At 41.6% G+C, this 20,000-nt stretch overlaps 1 protein-coding gene across 1 annotated transcript in view; it reads right to left on the minus strand.

The window, feature by feature from the left end:
* Positions 1-20,000, minus strand: part of LOC147029338 (B-cadherin-like) — an 84,641-nt gene that overhangs the window by 14,841 nt on the left and 49,800 nt on the right. Inside the window, exons 8-16 of the mRNA XM_085872322.1 lie at positions 14,758-14,943; positions 14,367-14,614; positions 12,970-13,112; positions 12,483-12,734; positions 11,994-12,173; positions 5,284-5,409; positions 5,001-5,125; positions 4,677-4,876; positions 3,931-4,105 (exon numbers count right to left, since the gene is read on the minus strand). Coding sequence (XP_085728448.1) covers positions 3,931-4,105; positions 4,677-4,876; positions 5,001-5,125; positions 5,284-5,409; positions 11,994-12,173; positions 12,483-12,734; positions 12,970-13,112; positions 14,367-14,614; positions 14,758-14,943 — 1,635 coding nt within the window. The remainder of the gene's footprint in view (positions 1-3,930; positions 4,106-4,676; positions 4,877-5,000; positions 5,126-5,283; positions 5,410-11,993; positions 12,174-12,482; positions 12,735-12,969; positions 13,113-14,366; positions 14,615-14,757; positions 14,944-20,000) is intronic.

The raw sequence follows: 20,000 nt of genomic DNA on the forward strand, positions 1-20,000 counted from the left end.
TCTCAAGGATGATCAAAGAAAAATGGATGCACCTGAGCTCAATTGGGAGTGTCATTGCAAAGGGGTTGAACACTTATTGACGCAAGACATTTCAGGTTTTCATTACCTTCGCAAACTTTGTTGCGAAGGTTATGTCTTGATCCCTGTGTATTTATTTATTTGTGAATATGTGTGTTTGTTTGTTTGTTTGTGATTCGCATAACTCCAAAAGTATTGAACTGAATCGCAGAAAATTTGGTGGGATGATTGGTTATTATCCGAGGACCATTTGATTAGATTTTGGGAGCGATCGGGTCAAAGGTCAAGGTCAAGGTCATGAAAAGGTCAAAATCGTCATTTTGCCATAGTGCGGTCCATTTGTATCCAATTTGCATGCAACCAATGCCAAAATGTTATGAATTCAATGCCCAATCTTGTGATATACGATATGACACAGGAAATTTAATGTTTTTAAGCCACCATAACACATATGAGATGGCAGATGTGGTATGGGATTAAATACCCTCACAATCAACGGTTTCTGGGGGGGGGGGGCAAAATGTAGCGTTGGCGAAGGTATGCACTCTATTGAGTGCCCGTTCTACTTTTCAATAACTTTGCAAAATTTTTGAAAAACGTTTTCACATTGTAATGATGGGGTATTTTGTGTAGATCGGTGACAATTTTTTTTAAATTTAATCCATTTTAAATTCAGGCTTTAACACAACAAAATGTGACAAAAGTCAAGGGGTTTGAATACTTTCCGAAAGCACTGTAAATGCTTAATACTGTATAAATATAAAATTATAGATGGGATAGTAAGCTGAAATTTTGCATCATGATGCACCTCAAAGGCAATATCCCCTCCCCAAAACACACAAAACTTTCGGAAAATGTCCATAAATGAAAATATCAGCGAATAAAAGTCAATCGGTGCAGACTCGCTCTGCTCATGGCAGTTCACGTGACCCAAGACAATTGAGCTCACAATTGAACTGGTTGCTAGGCAATGCTAACACTTGCCTCCACCCCCTTTTATTTTATAACTTTTTCTGTGTTCACATTGAAAATGACGAACTGTAAATGTTTTAATAAAGAGCTCATTCTAATCCCTAATTCTTGATTTACTTGAGTTATTTAACTTCTTACACAATGTAACCACAATCCACTTCATCAAATACATATATATATATATATATATATATATATATATATATATATATATATATATATATAGCGATACCCGTGCACATGCACTGGATAGCAGTACAACATTGCTGGTAGCAGACGACAGACCGTCTGCTACCGTACACGTACACGTAATAGACCGTACACGAGGAATGACAAAAATATGCATTGTGCAAAATGCAAGTGGTACTATGGAACGCCAAGACTTCCCAAACATTGTCAGCATGTCCGCTAAGTGCCACAGAAATTTCATAGGGATCGTGTGAAGGCAAGCCGAGTTTTTAGTGTGCAAGCTTGGTATTATAATAGAGATAACTTGTATTTAATATGTCTGCACGGAGGATGCACACGAGTAGTTGATTGCAGTGTGCAACTATCCCTCACTATTATATATATATATATTTATATATATATATATATATATATATATATATATATAAATATATATATATATATATAAATATATATATATATATATATATATATATATTTATATATATATATATATATATATATATATTTCAAATGGTTTTTGGGTTTTTGTGTTTGTACGTTATTCTTTCACAGCCGAACTGTAGCACCGAGAGGCCCCAAATTTTGGTTGTAGGTAATTCCAAATCTGGGCATGATTTTAACCTACCACACATTTTCCTTCACGTCTGTTTTGAAGTCACCAAAGGCCACGATAAAGTATGTATGTGTATATATATATATATATATATATATATATATATATATATATATATATATATATATATATATATATATATATATATATATATATATAATTCCAGCAATCTCTGTTTGTCTGTTTGTCTGCGACCGCCGTTTCTCGACGACCGCTGGTCCGATCTGATTTAAACTTGCCAGGAATATTGCCTGGGACCCCCCGGATGTGCCTTCTAGAGGTTTGATGTCGATCGGACGAGCGGTTCCCAAGTTACGGCAATTTTATTGCTTTTTCAGTGTTGAAAAGGTGTATATATAGAAGCTGAAGGTGTCGTTCCACCTTCTCATGTTATCATGGCATTTTTTCCCAAATTATTAATAACCAGACGACCACTGGTCCGATCGGATTGAAACTTGCTAGGAATATTGCCGGGGCCCCGCGGGTGTGCCTTTTCGAGGTTTGATATCAATCGGACAAGCGGTTCCCAAGTTACACCATTTATCTGTCAACCAATGACAGGACACGGTGCTATGACATCACGAATGAAATCACAATGAATGTTCAAATGTTTTTTTTTTTTGCACGATTGATGTCACAATTCTTCTTCTTCTTCGTTTGGTATGACGTCACAATCGACACTGGGGACCTGAGTATGTGCCTTTTCAAAGTTTGATATCGTTCTTCCTTATCCATTTCAGCTGTTTCCCAAGTGTTTCGCAATGTTTGAACGCTGTTTTTTCCCAAGGTTTGAATTAATTGTTCAAATTATTAATTGATCCCAAGATTTGAATTTTCCCAAGGGAAACAGCTGTTTCCCAAGGGTTTGAAAGCTGTATTTTCCCAAGGTTGGAATTAATTATTGTGCTTGGTAGACATTTGTGAATACATTTGCAGAGAGAGGGATGAGAGAGGAGGGGGGAGAGAGAAGGGAGTGAGGGGGGGGAGAGAGAAGAGCGAGAGAGGGGGGAGAGGGGGGCAAGAGTGGGGAGGGAGAGAGGGGGTCGAGAGAGGAGGGGGGACAGAGGAGGGGGGAGAGAGGAGGGGGGACAGAGGAGGGGGGAGAGAGGGGGAGAGGGGGGCAAGAGAGAGGGGCGTCACAATTCTTCTTCTTCGTTTGATATGACGTCACAATTGATGCTGGGGACCTGATACTGCAGGCACGAAGCTGCACATACTGGCACGCACCTACGGGCATGCACTAGTATATATAATGTTGGGATGTGTGGTCAGGCAGTCCTGCTGCTGGCCCACAGGAAAAAGGTAACCACCATGAGGCCAATAATCCCACAGCTCTTAAATGTCCAACATTTCCTGAAACCACCACGGGTAAAAGCTCACTGAGCCGGGCAGCATCGGGTATCTCCCCTATCCCCCCCCCCCCCCGCCACCCCTCCCCTGTTCAGGGCCAGGTAGTATCTGCAAGTATATATATATATATATATATATATATATATATATATATATATATATATATATATATATATATATATATATATATATATATATATATATATATATATATATATATATATATCTTCTTCTTCCCCGGTGAGTATAGGTGTACCATATCCCTGTGTCATAAGAGGTGACCAGGGTTGCGTCAGGAAGGGCGTCCAGCGTAAAACCTGTGCCAAATCATTATGCGGATCATATGGATGATCCACTGTGGCGACCCCTAACAGTAGCAGCCAAAAGAAGAAGATACATATATGTATACTTATATTTTTTGTTTTTTTTTAAGAAGAGGAAGGCACAATTGACTCCGCAATAGATTATTATGCCTGATGAAGCCGGCTGAGAAGCCGGCGAAACATGTCCTGAGACCGGGTCTGCTCTCGCTTTTTTGCTCAAATTAGCGGAGTCGAACTAGTTTTTTGCTTTTGCTTGGAAGCGCCTTCTTCTTTAAAATGTGTCACCCCAACCTACCCAATATTATATATTTTTATATATATATATATATATATATATATATATATATATATATATATATATATATATATATATATATATATATATATATATATATATGTGTGTGTGTGTATATACACATAATTTTTTCCCCGAATTTATTCAAAATCTGACATTCTAATTACTCCAAGAATGGCAGTTCCTCCAGAGCTGGTGACCCAATGATTTGTCGTAATGTTGCAATTGGATGATTTGCCAGTCGTTCCACCTCCACCTCCAACTGCATCGCCATTGCTTGTTGACTTCATTGCTGCATTTATGTTGCTTTCCATATTTTTCACTTCAGTGATGGATTTCTCCCTGTGGTTGAGGGATATAAGGAATAACGTTGTTAGCCAAATGGACATTTAATCTGATGGTTGTGCTCAAGTGTTGTGATTTTGTTTGTAACCGTACAATCATTGAATGATCGGGTATTGTTGTTAATCCAAAGAAGCAGAACACCAGAAGCACACCACGGAGTCATTGTAATTCGTAATAAAGTACACTGATGTCTGCTGCATGATGTTTTTGTCCTGCACATGATACATGTACAAGCTTCGACATGAACGTTTGATCAGTGTTTAAGATAGTGATTTAAATAGGATTGAGATCCACTGCAAAGATTCCTTCTGCATGCGTTTCATGGACAAGCATATGACAGCTGTCAATGCAAATCTGCTTCCTCTAAACTATCCTGCCACCACCTGGGGCAACTACAATTACATACAAAATGAGTGCTTAAAGTAAACCTTTCTATCCTTACAATTGTTAGAAACATTGTTCATATCTAATAATGCTAAATCGATGGTGTTCTTCTTTTACAGGAAAGATGTGTTGATTGCTCTGCTTTTTCTCCACGTGGAAGATCTTATCCCATCCCAAGACTTACACAATCAGGCCATTCGTCACAGCCTCACTGCCAAATCCTTGAAATTTGGATATCCCTCCACTCGTCTTGGTCAAGTGTGCATTGTCGAAACTGTTTGCATCTTCTTCCTTGCCATTTTGAGAAAGATGGAATGCAGCATCACTTCCACTCTCTTGTCTCTCCAACACACCACTCTTCAGTAGCTTTGCAGCGGAGATGTTCTGAGGTTTACGTACGTGTGAGCACAATTAATTTTTTGCTTATTCAGACATGGTAAGATGAACCACAAGTGTTGTTTCGATCGCACTCATAATGTAGTGTGCTTTAAAGTTGATAAAGCTTCACCTCAGAAGGTCCGGCCTCAGTGCTGTACTGTTGGGTATAGCCCGGTGGTCCAACCATCAAAACCTCAGATAATTTGAAGGGTCGACCTCGTCCCCAGAACGCTAGCAGGAAGCAGGCCATCAAGGCTGGAAGCACAACGTAGAGGTCAAGGCCAGAGTAATGCTTTTAGGACAGTATTAACACCTTTAAATCAATTTAATTGAATTTTACAACATTATGGCTGTCATATACTCAATTCAACATCATGACTGCCCGAAGTTTGGACAAACCAGCAAAAGCATACCTAGGAGAAGTAGGCCAAGGATGGAAAGAATAATGGCCGCAATAGCCCCTGGGGAAAGGCCAATCCCTGCAGTCTGGGTATGCTTCGAACCCCTCTTTGTATTGGATATTACAGGTGGTGGAGCTCCTGGGAAAAGCCCAAACAATAATAATTAAAATAATCACAATAATATGAACAACAATAACATTATTTTATGACACATTACATTTCATAGTTCATACCTTACAAAGTCTCAATGCACTGTACAGGAAAGGTTACACACAGAACTAGAATACAAGTCAGAAAAAGTCAAAAAAAAAGATATTTAAAAACCGAAAAGTGAGAAAAAAAACGTTTTAAATTTTTACAAAATAACTTGGTTGAGACTTCATTCGTCAGGATGGCATCCCAAAAAAAACATCCGAACAAGGTATGAATGACACCACAATCCTTTTACAGATTGCCACCACGACATCCTTTGACAGTTTTGTCATCGCTGAGTGGCATGAGTCAGCATTATTACTTAGGAAATCTAGAGATTTCGTCAGTATATCGATGACTTCCGTCCTCTGTTTGTTTGTGTGTTTGTGTGTGTGTGTAGGCACGATAACTCGAGAACGGAAGAAGCTACCAATGTCAAATTACACCACGTGATTCAGGAGGGTGATGGCGAGCGCTGATTAGATTTTGGTCAAAATCGGTCAAAGGTCAAGGTCACAGTGAGGTCAAACATCCAAAACATGATAACTCGAGAAAAGTTACCACAGGTATTGTTGACGGAGCGGGAGTTTGGAAGATCGAGGTAAGTTCGGCGGAATTTGGGTGTCAATTCGTCGAGTTACGGCTGTTTTAGAAATTTCAGTGTTATAAAATAATATTAAATAATTCCGTAAATTCCTGTGGAGAAATGGAGTATTTTTGCTTCGGTCGACGTTACGAATTCGTTTTAACTTCGGTTTTCATTTTGTCTTCGGTTTTTGTGATCGCTTAGGATGCTTAACACTCGGTTGTCGAAATTCTGGTAAAAATTGGATGTTTTGGAGATGTTTTAAGATTGCATAAAAATATTTCACCCGCCGCGTCACGGCTCGTCGTGTGGCACAGCGCGCTTGAGCAGACGTGTCATTGAGTCACGTAAATCGGTTTTGCGTGTGCGCGCTGACGTCATCGCGTAAATTGGCTGACGTCACTGACGGGGCCGTCGAGTGTGACCTTTACGTTACGTTAACCCACGGTAACTCGAGAACGGAAGAAGCAACCAATGTCAAATTGCATCACGTGATTCAGGAGGGTGATGGCTAGCGCTGATTAGATTTTGGTTAAAGGTCAAGGTCACAGTGAGGTCAAACATTCGATTTTTGATGGTTTGGTACAGAATCATCATAGAAACTTCTGGTTTGTGTCGCTACCTTCTCGAGAGACAGCTTTTATTAGACAAGGTCAGAGGTCAAGTTGAGGATTTCGTAAGTACCAGTCTATGACTGCTTGGTTTTGTTTGTTTGTTTTTCTGTGTGCAGCCTTGGCAACTGATTGCATCATTGCTGGGAGCACAGGGATGCTGCGAATGCAATGCCCTCTGCTGGTCAGGATATAATAGGAATATGTAATTTGTTGAACAACTCTTCGCAAAGGACACTATTGGATCTTCAATGTCCACCAACTCATGCCAGCAGATGGGACGTCCAATCCAAGGGACAGCACACACGTATTGTTGAATCACCCTTCCTATGGAACAACGGGATGACAATTTATAGCTGCGCTGGGATTCAAAACTCGCCTATTACATTTTTGAGATATCGTGCTTTCTATCGTTTTTGGCCCCATCTCTCAAAGGTGAAAAATAAGTTTTTAAAATTCTATTCGTCGGATTCGGATCCGGATCCTCACCAAAATCGAATCAGTTCGGCCTTATCACACACCGAACATGTCCACAAATTTTCATCCGGATCCGTCCACAACTTTTTGAGATATATTACAAACAGACAAACAAGCAGTCATAGACTGGTACTTACGAAATCGTCAACTTGACCTCTGATCTTGTTTAATAAAAGCTGTCACGAGAGAAGGTAGCGACGCAAACCAGAAGTTTCTACGATGATTCTGTACCAAACCATCAAAAATCATAACGTCGAGCGAAGCAAAAATCTCCATTTCTCCACGCAATTATTTAATATTATTTCATCAAAGTCACAAAACCGTAACATGCGGCCATCCACCAACAATCTTTACATAATCCGACGGCTCAGCGAGTCAGGCATGCGACGATAACCTTTATTGGGATAAAAAATGACTTTTAAACACCATCTTTATCGAAAACACCGTCAGCGCGCACACGCAAAACCTTTACGTGACTCAACGATGCGTCTGCTCGTGCGCGCTGCACCACATGACTAGCCATGACGCGGCAAGTGAAATATTTTTTATACAATCTTAAAACGTCTCCAAAACATCCGATTTTTACCAGAATTTCGATAACCGAGTGTTAAGCATCCTAAGCAATCGCAAAAACCGAAGACAAAATTAAAATCGAAGTTAAAACGAACTCGTAACGTCGAGCGAAGAAAAAAATACTCCATTTCTCCACATGAATTTACGGAATTATGTTTGACCTCACTGTGACCTTGACCTTTGACCGATTTTGACCAAAATCTAATCAGCGCTAGCCACCACCCTCCTGAATCACGTGGTGTAATTTGACATTGGAAGCTTCTTCCGTTCTCGAGTTATCGTGCCTACAAACAAACACACAAACACACACACAAACAAACACAAAGAAGCAGTCATAGACTGGTACTTACGAAATCGTCAACTTGACCTCTGACCTTGTTTAATAAAAGCTGTCTCGAGAGAAGGTAGCGACGCAAACCAGAAGTTTCTACGATGATTCTGTCCCAAACCATCAAAAATCGTAACGTCGACCGAAGCAAAAATCTCCATTTCTTTACGCAATTATTTGATATTATTTTATCAAAGTCACAAAACCGTAATATTCGGCCATCCACCAACAATCTTTACATAATCCGACGGCTTAGCAAGTCAGGCATGCGACAATAACCTTTATTGGGATAAAAAAAATGACTTTTAAACACCAACTTTATCGAAAACACCGTCAGCGCGCACACGCAAAACCTTTACGTGACTCAACGATGTGTCTGCTCGTGCGCGCTGCACCACATGACGAGCCGTGACGCGGCAAGTGAAATATTTTTTATACAATCTTAAAACGTCTCCAAAACATCCGATTTTTACCAGAATTTCAATAACTAAGTGTTAAGCGTCCTAAGCGATCACAAAAACCGAAGACAAAATTAAAATCGAAGTTAAAGCGAACTCGTAACGTCGAGAGAAGAAAAAATACTCCATTTCTCTACATGAATTTACGGAATTATGTTTGACCTCACTGTGACCTTGACCTTTGACCGATTTTGACCAAAATGTAATCGGCGCTAGCTATCACCCTCCTGAATAACGTGGTGTAATTTGACATTGGTAGCTTCATCCGTTCTCGAGTTATCGTGCCTACAAACAAACACACAAACACACACACAAACAAACACAAACAAGCAGTCAGAGACTGGTACTTACGAAATCGTCAACTTGACCTCTGACCTTGTCTAAGAAAAGCTGTCTCTTGAGAAGGGAGCGACGCAAACCAGAAGTTTCTACAATGATTCTGTACTAAACCATCAAAAATCGTAACGTCGACAGAAGCAAAAATCTCCATTTCTCCACGCAATTATTTTATATTATTTTATCAAAGTCACAAAACCATAACATTCGGCCATCCACCAACAATCTTTACATAATCCAACGGATCAGCGAGTCAGGCATGCAACAATAATCTTTATTAGGATAAAAAAATGACTTTTAAACATCATCTTTATCGAAAACACCGTCAGAGCGCACACGGAAAACCTTGACATGACTCAACGACGCGTCTGCTAGAGCGCACTGCATCACGTGACGACCCGTGATGCGTCGAGTGAAATATTTTTTATACAATCTTAAAACATCTCCAAAACATCAGATTTTTACCAGAAATTCGACAACCGAGTTTTAAGCGTCCTAAGCGATCGCAAAAACCGAAGACAAAATTAAAATCGAAGTTAAAATGAACTCGTAACGTCAAGCGAAGCAAAAATCTCCATTTCTCCACGCAATTATTTAATATTATTTTATCAAAGTCACAAAACTGTAATATTCAGCCATCCACCAACAATCTTTACATAATCCGACGGCTCAGCGAGTCAGGCATGCGATGATAACCTTTATTGGGATAAAAAAATTACTTTTAAACACCATCTTTATCGAAAACACCGTCAGCGCGCACACGGAAAACCTTGACGTGACTCAACGCCGCGTCTGCTCGAGCACACTGCATCATGTGACGACCCGTGACGCGTCGAGTGAAATATTTTATATACATTCTTAAAACGTCTCCAAAACATCCGATTTTTACCAGAATTTCAAAAACCGCGTTTTAAGCGTCCTAAGCGATCACAAAAACCGAAGACAAAATTAAAATCGAAGTTAAAACGAACTCGTAACATCGAGCGAAGCAAAAATACTCCATTTCTCCACATGAATTTACGGAATTATGTTTGACCTCACTATGACCTTGACCTTTGACCGATTTTGACCAAAATATAATCAGCGCTAGCTATCACCATCCTGAATCACGTGGTGTAATTTGACATTGGTAGCTTCTTCTGTTCTCGAGTTATCGTGCCTACAAACAAACAAACAAGCAGTCATAGACTGGTACTTACAAAATCGTCAACTTGACCTCTGACCTTGTCTAATAAAAGCTGTCTCGAGAGAAGGTAGCGACGCAAACCAGAAGTTTCTACGATGATTCTTTACCAAACCATCAAAAATCGAATGTTTTGGATGTTTGACCTCACTGTGACCTTGACCTTTGACCAATTTTGACCAAAATCTAATCAGCGCTAGCCACCACCTTCCTGAATCACTTGTGTAATTTGACATTGGTAGGTTCTTCCGTTCTCGAGTTATCATTTTTTGGATATTTGACCTCACTGTGACCTTGACCTTTGACCGATTTTGACCAAAATCTAATCAGCACTGGCCATCAAGCTCCTGAATCACGTGGTGTAATTTGATATTGGTAGCTTCTTCCGTTCTCGAGTTATCTGTACCAAACCATCAAAAATCGAATATTTGACCTCACTGTGACCTTGACCTTTGACCGATTTTGACCAAAATCTAATCAGCACTGGCCACCACCCTCCTGAATCACGTGATGTAATTTGACATTGGTAGGTTCTTCCGTTCTCAAGTTATCGTGCCTACAAACAAACAAATAAAAAAAAACCATCTTGCCAAAAGGTGACCACGTGTGACTTCTTTAAGGTCACACTGAGGTGAACAGAGCTGCTATCCACCAGGAGCGACTCCTTGAGGCATATCTGCCTACGAGAGTTTCCGATGAGAATCGTTCTACAGAGTCACCATGAAAAATATGCTTTTGCCTCATAACGTCACCAAATGATGTCATAATGTCTCAAGCTTAACATATCTAGAAAGCACTCATCGAGGTGTTCAATTTGAGGGACTACACGATATGGTTCCTAAAACTTGAAAATTTGACCTTGGCGTCAAATATGTTTGACCTCAGGTGCTAACCATGAAGGTCAAGGTCAATCGCCACCAAAAACTAATCAGCTGAGCGCCAGACCATGAACTATATTCCTATGAAGTTTGAAGACGATCCGATCAAAATTACTCAAAAAATAAGGGTTTCGTCGACTCCCCTGATTTGCGACAAAGTGACCTTGACCTTTAACCTTGACCTTCAAAATTTTATGCGCTGAAAGGGACCTCTATATGCCTCTGATATGCGAAGTTACAAAAATTTCCAATGATAACTGTGCTCTGCAGAGTGATTTATACGTGATTACAGACCCCCAAAAAAACAAAAAAAAACATATGAAGGTCAAGGCCAATCGCCACCAAAAATTAATCAGCTGAGCGCCAGACCATGAACTATATTCCCATGAAGTTTGAAGACGATCCGATCAAAATTACTCAAAAAATAAGGGTTTCGTCGACTCCCCTGATTTGCGCCAAAGTGACCTTGACCTTTGACCTTCAAAATTTTGTGCACTGAAAGGGACCTCCATAGGCCTCTGATATGCGAAGTTACAAAAATTTCCGATGATAACTGTGCTCTGCAGAATTTTTTATACGTGATTACAGACAAACAAACAAACAAACAAAACAAAAAAAAACATACAAGATGACTAAAATATCTTGCAAAACTTCGTTTTGGCAAGATAACACAAACAGAAACGGAAGTGATCAATATACTTACGAAATCTTTAGATTTCGTAAGTAACAAACAGACAGACAGACAGACAGACAGAAAGGGGTGAAAACATAACCTCCTTCAGTTTTGGTGGTGAAGGTAATCATTAAATTATGTGTATTTAAACAAAGGGAAATGACATCTGCAAAACTATAAAACATGTGATAAAGAGATTAAATTTCACCAATTACAAAATGAATGTAAAACATTCAGTGTGACCAAACAGAAAGGATAAAAATAATCATCAACATGAAAATACAATGCAATGTGAACCTCAGCAAGATTTAACAAATGGATAGTTAGGATGCAGTCTTAAATAACCGTGTCTTGAGTTGATTCTTAAAATTATCAAGAGTTTGAATTAATGCAAATATACTGTACGACACACCCTTTTGAAGCTTACCATTGTTAGTGGGTACACCGAGTGGTGGACCACCACCCACAATTCCTCCACAATCGCAGTGTCTCACAAAGACAGGAATGTTGGGCCCAGCATTCCCCTTGCGATCTTGGACCAACGCAAGCAACTTGAATGTTTGGCAAGGAGGTTTTTGTCCGCTATTCCTCAGGATTGCCGAAGTCCCTAATGTGGAAGTGTTGGAAGGAATTGCGGAAAGACCATATGGTTATGAGATGGAGTAAGCACACATTTCCTGCTAAACCACTTTACAAATCAGTGTTGGAAGGACTGTTCAGCCGTGACGTCACTGTGTTCAAGCTTTGTTGACTTGTATTTGAACAAGTACCTGTTTCGGTCATGGGAACAACCGAGAGCACAACCTTTACTCTTTTACTTATGTTAATGAGTAAAATCGACTGTAACATCCCTTCATTAACTTAACATTATAAATTTAATTGTTGTTCCAAAAAATGTTTGTGAGATGTTACTCACCATTGACCAGTTGAATGACCCAGGGATTTGAGGCAGCAGGTGGGTTATTGATCAGTGTGAAGGAGAGAGGAGGACCATTGGGAAAAGGATCAGGATCCTCACCCACAAGCATAACCGCCACCGAGTAAGAGCCATTCGGCCAAGCTTGCCCATCATGGCAGAAAGAAGTGTGGAGCAGGTGAGGTACGTGCTTGTTTTCTCCAAGTATGGTCATTAATACAGTGCCAGTCGAGGTCAACGGTGGGTCTACAGCTGTGGGCGGGTTACAAGTGTCGCCATTTTGTACATTTACTCGGTCTGCATTCATCAATTCCTCGACTAACCCTAACCCGAACCCTAATCCTCAACTAAAGGATATCATTTTGAAGTGATAAAACAAGCATTCATTATTTAGTTGTTACTTTATCGTTAGCTCACCATAACATTGCAATGTGTGCAATATTTGAGCTTCGTTGCACCTTCATTTAAAATCTCCCTTTTTGTCTACCTGTGTTTACAGCTCCCACAAGCACAGTGTAAGTGTCGTTGGATCCGATTGACGTGTCCGGTGGGAGGACCGCCACCGTTTTGAGGATGCCACTCTTAGGGTCCACCGCAACAATACCCGCCCGGTCTTGCAGCACTTTATACCTGCACAAACAAGGTCAGGGAAGTGAGTTCGACCGCAGAAAATTTAAAACTTGGCATCATGATGCCAACCAGACACCTGGTGCTGAGGGACAAGCCTTGGTGAAGCACACCCTCACTTTCTTGACTTTCACTCTTGACTTTCTCAATAAATCCTGTGGTTTGAATGGAACCAGGAGGGGAACAAACTCGAGAAAGGGTTGTACATCTTGTACATCTTGGAGGAATGAGATTGAAGTAGATGTTGAAGTTGGTTCTTTTGGGAGTTTTACCAGAAGGGGATTGATGGTGGACCGCGTGAGTTCTGCAGAAACCTGGAGGATACAAAGTAATGAAAGAGGAGAGGGTGCAAGACCAGAAAGGAGGTGGTAGCAGAGAGAGAGAGAGAGAGAGAGAGAGAGAGACCACCGACCTGTCGATGATGGGAATCTGATCTGCTCGTCGATTCAGCTTTAGCATGGGAGATTCCATTGATCTTGAAGGCCTTGAATTACATGGCATCAAGCTGAGAATTTCTCCTGCCTCCTTTCTGGTCTTGTACCCTCTGCCCTTTGTCCCCTCCACAGGTTTCTGCAGGGCACCCACGGTCCATCATCCAGCCTGTTCTGGTGAAACTACCTAAATCCACAATCACTGCTCACATCCACTCATTTTGTTCCTCCCCCCCCCCCACTTGTTCAACCCAACTTCCACATTCTATTCAGTCTCACTCTTCCCTCTAGGTGTTCAAGACAGCTGTCCTCTACCATCTCAGATGATCCCCCATCTAAAACCATGATCTTTTCTCCCCCCATTAACTCTCCTACCCCACCCCCAAGCCCACCTCCTTCCGAATTTCCAGTTTTTCATTCCTGACAGTTTGTTTCTGTATCTATGTTGTCCACCACTTCTGGCCTGCCCTACCCCTCATTTCACCACTCACCCATTATTTGTCCAATTGTCCCTCGATTTTTTCCTTCAAGTCTGTTCTTGGTTTTCCCTCTCTTTCTATCATTCCTTTTGTTCTATTGCTTTCTGATCTGTTTAGTGTTCTAGCTCTTCCATGAGCCTTGACTTTGTGTATGTATATATATATATATATATATATATGTATATATATATATATATATATATATATATATATATATATATATATATATATATATATATATATATATATATATATATATATATATATATATATAGTAAACTCAAAATGAGATTCACATATTCAAGCTGATGTTTTTATTCAAAACTGTAATTTTAACCCTTCCTCACCGTATGTTATTGCCTGTGGGGTCTTCGGGGACTCGAGCATTCACCGTAGCTACTTCCTTGTGGACAAAGTCGGCTCCAGGGATGTCAACTCTCTGAACAGGAGGTTCAATTATCGGCGCTTCAACTACATTCAGAACCTTAATGAGGACCGTAGATGAGGAGAGTGGACGTGGTGATCCCGTGAATGGGACCTCATTCTCCACCGTTATCACAACTTTAATCTCCTTGACGACTTCATAGTCAAGTTTCTGGAGGTAGGAGGGAAGAGCGAGAAAGAAAGATGTCATAGCTCGTAAAGTATTTGTGACGTCACTGTAAATGCAAGCTGATTAACTGAATTATTTGCATTGTATTCCAACGTTATGAGCAAACAGACGAAGAGTAACCCCACCTTGACAACAGACAAAATTCCAGCATTGGTGGAATTGTCACGGTGAATGGCAAAGTGACCACCGCTGTTGCCCATCACAATACGATAGACTGCATTCCAAGTCTTGAAGCCTCTTTGATCACCATCTTCAACCAAGAGAGACGTTGCTTGCTCCATCAAAGTGTTCTCATTGATCTTGATCTCCCTCTAAATGTTAATAAATGCAGGTGAAAGAAAGATGGAAGGATTATACAGAAACTCTTTACAAGCGAGATAACAATACGAGGTAAATTTTCGAAGAAATTGAATATAAGGAAGAACCAATAGTGGTAGAATGTGTGGTACGTAGAGCTGTGAAAGAGCTGGTAGAATGAAGATGGCCAGGTGGCAACAAAATTCCAATATCACTCTTTAACGTATTTGGGGAGGAGGAAATCAAATTTTTACAGTTCTCTGTACTCAGATCTGGAGCAGGATAGTATGGCCTAAAAGGTAATCAGTCCACCAATGCTAAAGAAAGGGGATTGCAAGAGAATGTTCAAATACCCATCGCCTTGATTTCACATGTGAGCAAAATCTCCATATAATGGAGCAAGTGTATGTGATTATGTATGTATGTTCAGTATGTATGTATATATTTATGTATGTATGCATGATGTGTGTATGTATATCTGCTCTCCACCCATTGGTTGGACAGCTAACCAGATGTCAAACACAATTGTAAGCTGAAATACTGAAGCTAAAGTGCCCAGAGGACCCAAAATACCGCACCCCTCCCCACCCCCTCCAAAGACCCAAAATAAAGAAAATTCCCTGAAGACCCAAAAGACCAAAAAAAACCCCCGAAGATCCACAAGACACAAAAGACCCCAAAGACCCAAAAGAGCCAAAAGACCCCAAAGGTTGTTTTGAATAATAAGCAGTCAGTATGTTTTTGCTTCATGCACATAACTTCATGTTTCTTTTGCCTACACAGGAAGCAAGACACTCAAAAGACCCTGAGTACCAAAAAAAAAAACTCCAAGGACCCTGAAGACCTAAAATTCCTAAAGGACCCAGAGGACCCAAAAGACCCCAGGGATCCAAAAGATCCAGAGGATCCAAAAGACCCAAGGCATCCAAAAAGACCCCAAGGACCGAAAAGACCACGAGGACCCAAAAGACACAATAGGACTATCATGGACCCATGGAAATTCTGTATAATGTAAAATGTGGCTTTAGGTCCCTAACCACCCCCCTCCCCCTTCACCCACACACAATCCCATGTCCTTAACTCCCCTCCCACCACACCCAAACTCTGTGCTCCCCTCCCCCTTTCTTCAAATCCTCAAACTCGTTGATCCCAATTCTGTCCCCTCTCTGCCCTCCCTCCCCCAAGCCAACTCTGTCATGCCCTCCCCCTTTCTTCTTCAAGTCCTTAATTGCCCCAAACCCAAGTACTCAATTCCCCTTCCAACCCAAAGTCCATAACCCCCCCCCGCCCTTTCCCAACATTTCAATCTCACACTTCCATTTCCATGTTCCCTCACCGCCAACTCTCTGGCCTCCTCTCCCCATTTCTTCCTGTTCTTAACAGTGTTACACAAATATACACAGGGAACTTTGGTGCATGAGAAGGCAATCCAGCCTATGATGCCTGCCTTGTTCCTGTTCCCGTTTGTTAAGAACAATGTGAAAAGTAAATTAAGATGGAATGTTAAATTCAGTTATCTATATATGTATTACTAAAACTCTCATCTTGTATGTATGTATGTATGTAAGTATGTTCCCAAAATACAGCCAAAACCGTAAACCATAGCACAAAAAGTTCCCGAATTCATTGTCAAAGTGGACATCTCTCTGGCGATTATCAGAGAACCACCTCACCGCCGTTGAGTCTGGCGTTTCATTCAAGCCGACTGGCAGGGTCTCCAAGCAGCCCTCAAACTTATAGACTGGTCTCCTATGCGACTTTCTCCAACATCAATGCATCCTGGGAATTCTTTCAAAGAAACTTGCTCTCCCTCATGCACAGATTTATCCCCTCTCGTCTTCAGTTGTCTTACCCTTCCTCCCGCCCTTGGTTTACTGAAGCTTGTGGCGAGGAAGTTGTCCTGAAACAACTTGCCTTTGCCTCATGGAAAGCAAACCAAACTGAGGGCAATCTCAGTTCCTTCCATAAAGCTCGGAACAAGTGTGTATCTACCCTCAGGAGAGCCAGAAAACAATATCTTTCTAATCTCAAGTCCGAATTATCAAACCTCTCTCCCTCTTCAAAATCCTGGTGGAGTCGAATCAAATCTGTTTCTGGTGTATGTTCCCCCTCCATCCCCTCCCTTATCGCAAAAGGCCACACTGCTGACACCGCACTTGAAAAGGCTGAATGCCTAAACTCGGTGTTTGCAGCTAAATCTTGTGTCCAAAACCCATCACTTTCTCTACCCACTTTACCCAGTCACACCGAACTATCCTGGGACTCTGTGTCCTTTTCTCCTGACAAGGTGGAGAGCTTGCTGTTAAACCTCGACTCAGTTTCTGCAAGCGGTACAGACGGCATCAGCCCACGTGTCCTAAAAACCTGCTCCTCTGCTCTTGCTCACCCTCTCTCTGTTGTATTCACCCTCTTATTTGCTCAAGGTCATCTGCCATCTACTTGGAAATCAGCAAACATTACTGCCCTGCATAAAAAAGGTGCAAAAACAGATCCCTGCAACTACAGACCAATCAGCCTTCTGCCAATCATCAGCAAGATTATGGAATCCATCATCGCTTCAGACATCAAATCCTTCCTCTTCTCCAATGGCTTGATTTCCGATCTTCAATTTATTTTCAGACCAGGTCACTCTACCCTGGATATGCTGCTTCTGCTCTCCCAACAATGGATGGAGGTCCTCAATGCAAGACATGAAATCAGAGCCGTATCCCCAGACATATCGTGTGCTTTTGACACGGTCTGGCACCCTGCCCTGCTCACCAAACTCTCTTCCCATGGTATCCAAGGCCATCTCCACTCATGGCTCGCAGACTTCCTCTCCTGTCACAGTCACCGTGTGGCCCTAAATGGAGTTCTTTCATCCCCTCTTCCTGTTCAGGCTGGAGTTCCTCAAGGTAGCGTTCTGGGCCCTGTTCTTTTTCTGGTTTTCATCAACGATCTCTCTGACTCTCTGGAAAATCCTCTTTATCTCTTTGCTGATGACTCCACCCTCTGCCGTACCATCTGTCATCCCTCAGACCGGCAAGCAGCAGCTTCTTCTCTCATTGCAGATCTGGATAAAATCACAAACTGGTCCTTCACGTGGAACATGTCTTTCAATTCGGACAAATCTCACACTCTCACTATGCCTCTCCGAAAGGACCGTTTAGAACCCCCCCCCCCCCCATCCAATTTCTCAACAATCCTATGGAAGAAGTCCTTTCTTTCAAGCTTCTGGGTCTCACTATCTGCCATGACTTTTTCTGGGAAAGCCACACTTCAAACCTCGCCTCCAAAGCCAGTCGCCGACTGGGAATCCTCCGTCGTGCAAATTCCTTCCTCGGCCCACCTGAGCTCTTGACTACTTACAAAGCTTTTGTCCACAGCCTGATGGAGTGTCTTTCTAAGCTGGTGGGCTCCCTTCTGGGCTGGTGCTCCTGCCTACCACCTTTCTCGGCTTCACGCTGTGGAAACCAAGGCATTTGGATCATTGGCATCTCCCACGATGAGGCTGAGTATTTGGGCCTCTCACTCAATCACCGCAGGCTGGTCGGTGGTCTTTCTGTCTTCTACCGTCTCCTCTCCAGCCTCGCCCCCCCTGCTCTCTCTGTGATTTGTCCCCACCACATTTCCGCAGGGCGCTCATGATCTGCCAACAACCCCCTTCTGGTAAAACTACCAAAATCACGAATCACTACTCACCTTCACTCTTTCATTCCTCTTTTTCCCTGCTTTTGGAATAAATTCCCTCACTCTATTCAATCCCATTCTTCCCTCCAGGCCTTCAAAAAACTGTTCACTAACATCTCTTATCATCCCCCATCCAAATCCTCCATCTTTTCTACCCCCGATAATCCACCCAAGCCCACCTCCTTCAAATTCCCTGCTTTCCTTCCTGAAAGTCCCTGTAATGTCCATCTTCTATTCCCAATGTTCCCCGCCCCATCCCTCTCCCTTCCACAGATCTCCTAATGTGTCTGTTCCCCACTGTTTTGTCCCTCCCACTCCCGCCTCTCTTGTCTCATGCCCCCCTTGATGTGTGTTGTGTGTTAGCTCTCATACGAGCCTCGACAAGGTATGCAAAAAAATAATAATAAAAAAATATTTTTGGGGAAACATTACTCCTCATTCTCCTGCGGTGTGCAGTATCCAGTTTCATTCAAATCGGGCAACGAAAAAAATAATTAAAAAAATCAATTCCAGATTCAGTCAAATACTCTTTGGGAAAATTTGATCAATGCAAACAACCTCAGGGGTATAGTTCGCTGGAGCTATTTATTTATTTATTTATTTGTTTTAATGAAATGATTTTTTTCATCAACCGCTGTCACAACGGGAACCCATCGGGTTCTCAGGTCATCTAGTCCTTAATAAAATGCACAGACCGGTGTTTGTTTGTTTGTAGCACCACTCCTGTAGTTGTGGGTCAATTCCATCCAGACTTGTTACATAGGATCAGCATGACCCGAGTTAATGTATCGGGGTGTTTTTATCTTTGCCCGGTGGTCTTGGGGGGAGACGGAAATTATGATCTATGTAAATGTGTATCATGTAGCGCCACCTTCAGATGGGAGAGGGCATTACAAGTCTCCCCCATTTACAGTCCAGTATTCCTGTCCCCACGTTTTCCAGTGCAATGAGGTGTTTTGAATGATAAGCAGTCGGTATATTTTGGCTTTGTGCACGTCATCCGGGTTTTTATATTTTGCGTATACAGACAGAGCTGTCAGTTGACTATACCCCACCCAAATATAGGAAAACGTCAGAAGAACATGTTGCATGCTTGGAACAAAATCGCCATAGGGCGGGTCTCTGCTAGTATTTCTAAAGATCGCTCAATACAGAATAGAAGACTTCATTTGGGTGGGTCGTGTTTGTGCATTACTTGCTGAAAAAGTGTAGTCTGTGTTTTGCAAGAAGATTATAGATGTTTGTGTGGTGTATGCCAAAAAGGTTATTGATGGTCTAAAGGTCCAAGGGTTATGTTTTAATAGTAGTTAGGGTCTAAGGGGTTTAAAAAGGGTCTAATCTCCCAAACATGGAAAAAGGGCCTAAAAAGGTTGAAGTGCTCTCAAGCTTTAAATGGTCAAGG

This window comes from Eptatretus burgeri, chromosome 3, assembly GCF_056783735.1.
Source record: "Eptatretus burgeri isolate ZD-2024b chromosome 3, Ebu_testis_v1, whole genome shotgun sequence".
In the NCBI taxonomy this organism is placed as follows: Eukaryota; Metazoa; Chordata; class Myxini; order Myxiniformes; family Myxinidae; genus Eptatretus; species Eptatretus burgeri.